Here is a 3,544-nt window from a genome sequence, read left to right as displayed (position 1 = left end):
TGAATTTTCGACGATGAACCGTTATTGTCCATAAGACAGAACGAATCTTTCGAACGGACGAGTCGCAGTCGTACTTCTACACCGTTAATTAAAAATTGTCGTCGTCGTCGTCGTCGTCGTCGTCGTCGTCGTCGTCGTCGTCGTCGTCGTCGTCGTCGTCGTCGTCGTCGTCGTCGTCGTCGTCGTCGTCGTCGTCGTCGTCGTCGTCGTCGTCGTCGTCGTCGTCGTCGTCGTCGTCGTCGTCGTCGTCGTCGTCGTCGTCGTCGTCGTCGTCGTCGTCGTCGTCGTCGTCGTCGTCGTCGTCGTCGTCGTCGTCGTCGTCGTCGTCGTCGTCGTCGTCGTCGTCGTCGTCGTCGTCGTCGTCGTCGTCGTCGTCGTCGTCGTCGTCGTCGTCGTCGTCGTCGTCGTCGTCGTCGTCGTCGTCGTCGTCGTCGTCGTCGTCGTCGTCGTCGTCGTCGTCGTCGTCGTCGTCGTCGTCGTCGTCGTCGTCGTCGTCGTCGTCGTCGTCGTCGTCGTCGTCGTCGTCGTCGTCGTCGTCGTCGTCGTCGTCGTCGTCGTCGTCGTCGTCGTCGTCGTCGTCGTCGTCGTCGTCGTCGTCGTCGTCGTCGTCGTCGTCGTCGTCGTCGTCGTCGTCGTCGTCGTCGTCGTCGTCGTCGTCGTCGTCGTCGTCGTCGTCGTCGTCGTCGTCGTCGTCGTCGTCGTCGTCGTCGTCGTCGTCGTCGTCGTCGTCGTCGTCGTCGTCGTCGTCGTCGTCGTCGTCGTCACTGGTGTTTACACACCATTTATCCGGAGAACCACAAGTAGCTTGAGTACTAACGTTCGTATTGCCGTAGACGTTATTATTTCGCTCGATCAACCAATATTTTAATTTATATACGTTGCGTAATGCGCAATGAAAGATTCCGAATTTTCGAAATCCGTGGTAACCACAATAACGTCCGCGCACTTCTCCCTCTGACAGATTTTTGAATGCGGGAGAAATATCTTCCAAATTATATATATTTCTGGAGAGTAGATTCCGCAAGTAGGTTTCTTTTTCGGTACCTCTAACGTAAATGTATCGTGCCTGTCTTGTTATTTCACGTAGTTGCGATGTAAAATATTTCGGATTAGCTTCACCGTCGAACCATTCGATGCCGTGATAATTTCGTGTAAGCCAGTTATTTTCATGTCTTACATTTCTTGGTAAATCGCCAAATGAATGCGGGGGCATCATAATCCAATGTCCGACGTATGGAGCGTCAAGCGCGATAATAGCGACTTCTTTGGGGATAAACTTCGCATTGGCATCGCGGAAACCTTGTATGTCGATGACTATATCCATTTTGTGAAGACTGGAGCGCTCTCGATAGCGTGGTTATAATAGTTTAAACTGCTCGCGAAGCGTCGACGTTCGTGTCTCGAATGAAACTGAATTCTTTTCTGTTATATTGTATATTTTTTGATATTTTATGCTGTTAGCATTTTGATCGAATGTGGAGGGGAGAAAAAGGAGGGGAAATTTTCCGAGTATTACGTTGTAACGGTCAAATACTTGAGAGCGATAAATATCTATCCGGCAAAATCGACGATGACTTGACGAGACGAATCGATTTCTATTACATTATCGAATTCGGCGTAAATAATACAATTAACGGTCTCTGTGAGAGCCTTCTCGAATCGCACTTCTAATCGTAAACTACCATGTCTCACGAGATTCCAATGTCCCGCGTAATTAGCTGATAGGTCGGGTGTGAGATCAAAAGCGAATAGCGTATAATCCTTGGAATAATCGTCTCTACTTATAGAATTTCCTTCGTTCAAAAAATGGATGTCCGTTCCCGCGAAGAGAGTTTGATAAGCTTCGACGTAAAGCGGTTCCTCCGGCGAGAAAACCGGTTGTAACGGCCTACTAGGAATTTGCATACCGTCGACGTATAGCGAGAAGAAATTTATTCCGTAATTTTTGAAATTAAACGGATTTAATTTTCTATCACCATTAAACGCTTTATTATTAACAAAGCCGACTATTATCCTTTTCGGAAGTTGACCGAGTATTACATTATCTAACGATTCACCCACAACACCACTGTGAATCGTAAATGTTTTAACTTCGACTCTCGTGAGCGGATATTTGGCCGTAACTTTATTCAACATTCTAGCATGCGCGAGTAATAATCCGGCGCTTATTTTCGCCCTTCTCACGAGTAAGCTCGCATCCAGTATATGAATTTTCGACGATGAACCGTTATTGTCCATAAGACAGAACGAATCTTTCGAACGGACGAGTCGCAGTCGTACTTCTACACCGTTAATTAAAAATTTGTCTTGATTGAAAACGTCACAATGGAGATGCCCTACAAGATCTAGCGCTCGCCCGCCGCGAATGTAACGCGCGCGTCTCACGAGAGCGGAATTTGGCGATTTTGATTCCACTGGTTCGTCCATTTGACCGGGTGTATCCGCGTCTCATAGATAGGAGGTTAGATGGGAAGTTTTTGCGGGTGAAGAATAATTTTACAACGCCTCGAGTTACGCGCGGTACGCGTAAGCGTTGTTTGGAGGCGACACGAGCTTTTGGTTGAAATACACGTCGATCTGATTGAACATGGAATGAAGTAAATGATTTACGGGGCCTATAATGGCCGCGGCGGTTGCGCCCGTGGTATGTCTCGAGGAATTGCCCGGCGTTTCTACGCGTACGCGAAGACTTAACATGGTGTGCGTGAGATCTAAATATTCTTCTCCGTGTCCCGGAACGACGAATTCTATCGGAGAATCGTCCGAGAGCCAAGTCACGGGTTTGTAATGAATCCATTGCGAACTCTCGATACTAGTTTGTGTGGGCGATAAAAAAAAGAGATCGAGTTCGCTCTTTAAAAACTTGCTCGAATGCGTGTGAAGAAAAGACATGCTTATTTACCGCAAATTTTTTTGTCGTCGCTGTAATTCTCGCTGTTAGATGTGTTTAGAATATATGCCGTTTAAGAAAATATGTCGGATACGGTGCGCTTTCTACCAGTTTTACGCCGTTTCGCGGATGTCTTAAGTCTTTTCACCGTTGTGCGATTTTTTCTTCTCTTATTTTTCGATGTTTTTGTATTTGTTCTTTTTTCCCTCGCGTCTGGCGCTTTGACGAACTTTTCTTACGCGCCTGGCGTCGTCTACGTAATGTCGCGGATTTAGCGATGCGCGTGTTGAGCCCGCCGAAAGGAAACTGAGCTACATGCATTTTAGCATCCGGCTTATAACCCAAACCCTTCATTAGACTACTTATTTTTTCTTTAGCTTTTCTCTTAAGATTGTCGCGCGATTCTTCAAATCGGTGTTTGGCCGCTACCTTAAACGGCATATTGTTTTCAACATCTTCGATTATATTAGCACCGGCACGTAAAGCTTCTTTCCCCACAGTACGTACGCCTCTAGTTAAATAAGGTAGTACACGTCTGAACAATCCTCCGAGAAAACTACCAATACCGTGACCTCGTTGATAGGGCGATCCGACGAAAACTCGCGGAATTCCACCGCCGCGACTGCCGCCGTTTTGTAACTCGTCGTAATACGT

General features: G+C 47.3%; 1 protein-coding gene across 1 annotated transcript; it reads right to left on the bottom strand.

The window, feature by feature from the left end:
- Positions 1–1,551: 1,551 nt before the first annotated feature.
- Positions 1,552–1,905, bottom strand: LOC115233331 (uncharacterized protein F54H12.2-like). The gene has a single exon (XM_029803675.1). The coding sequence runs from the start codon at positions 1,903–1,905 to the stop codon at positions 1,552–1,554; it is 354 nt and encodes a 117-aa protein (XP_029659535.1).
- Between the last annotated feature and the right edge of the window lie 1,639 nt (positions 1,906–3,544).

This window comes from Formica exsecta, unplaced genomic scaffold (assembly GCF_003651465.1).
Source record: "Formica exsecta isolate Colony F162 unplaced genomic scaffold, ASM365146v1 scaffold171, whole genome shotgun sequence".
Lineage (NCBI taxonomy): Eukaryota > Metazoa > Arthropoda > Insecta > Hymenoptera > Formicidae > Formica > Formica exsecta.
The sequence above is the reverse complement of the archived record's forward strand: the minus strand, read 5'-3'. Positions and strand labels throughout refer to the sequence as shown.

Excerpts from the sequence above, each read along its gene's own strand:
- LOC115233331 (XM_029803675.1), bottom strand. The coding sequence starts at position 1,905 with ATGCAAATTCCTAGTAGGCCGTTACAACCGGTTTTCTCGCCGGAGGAA.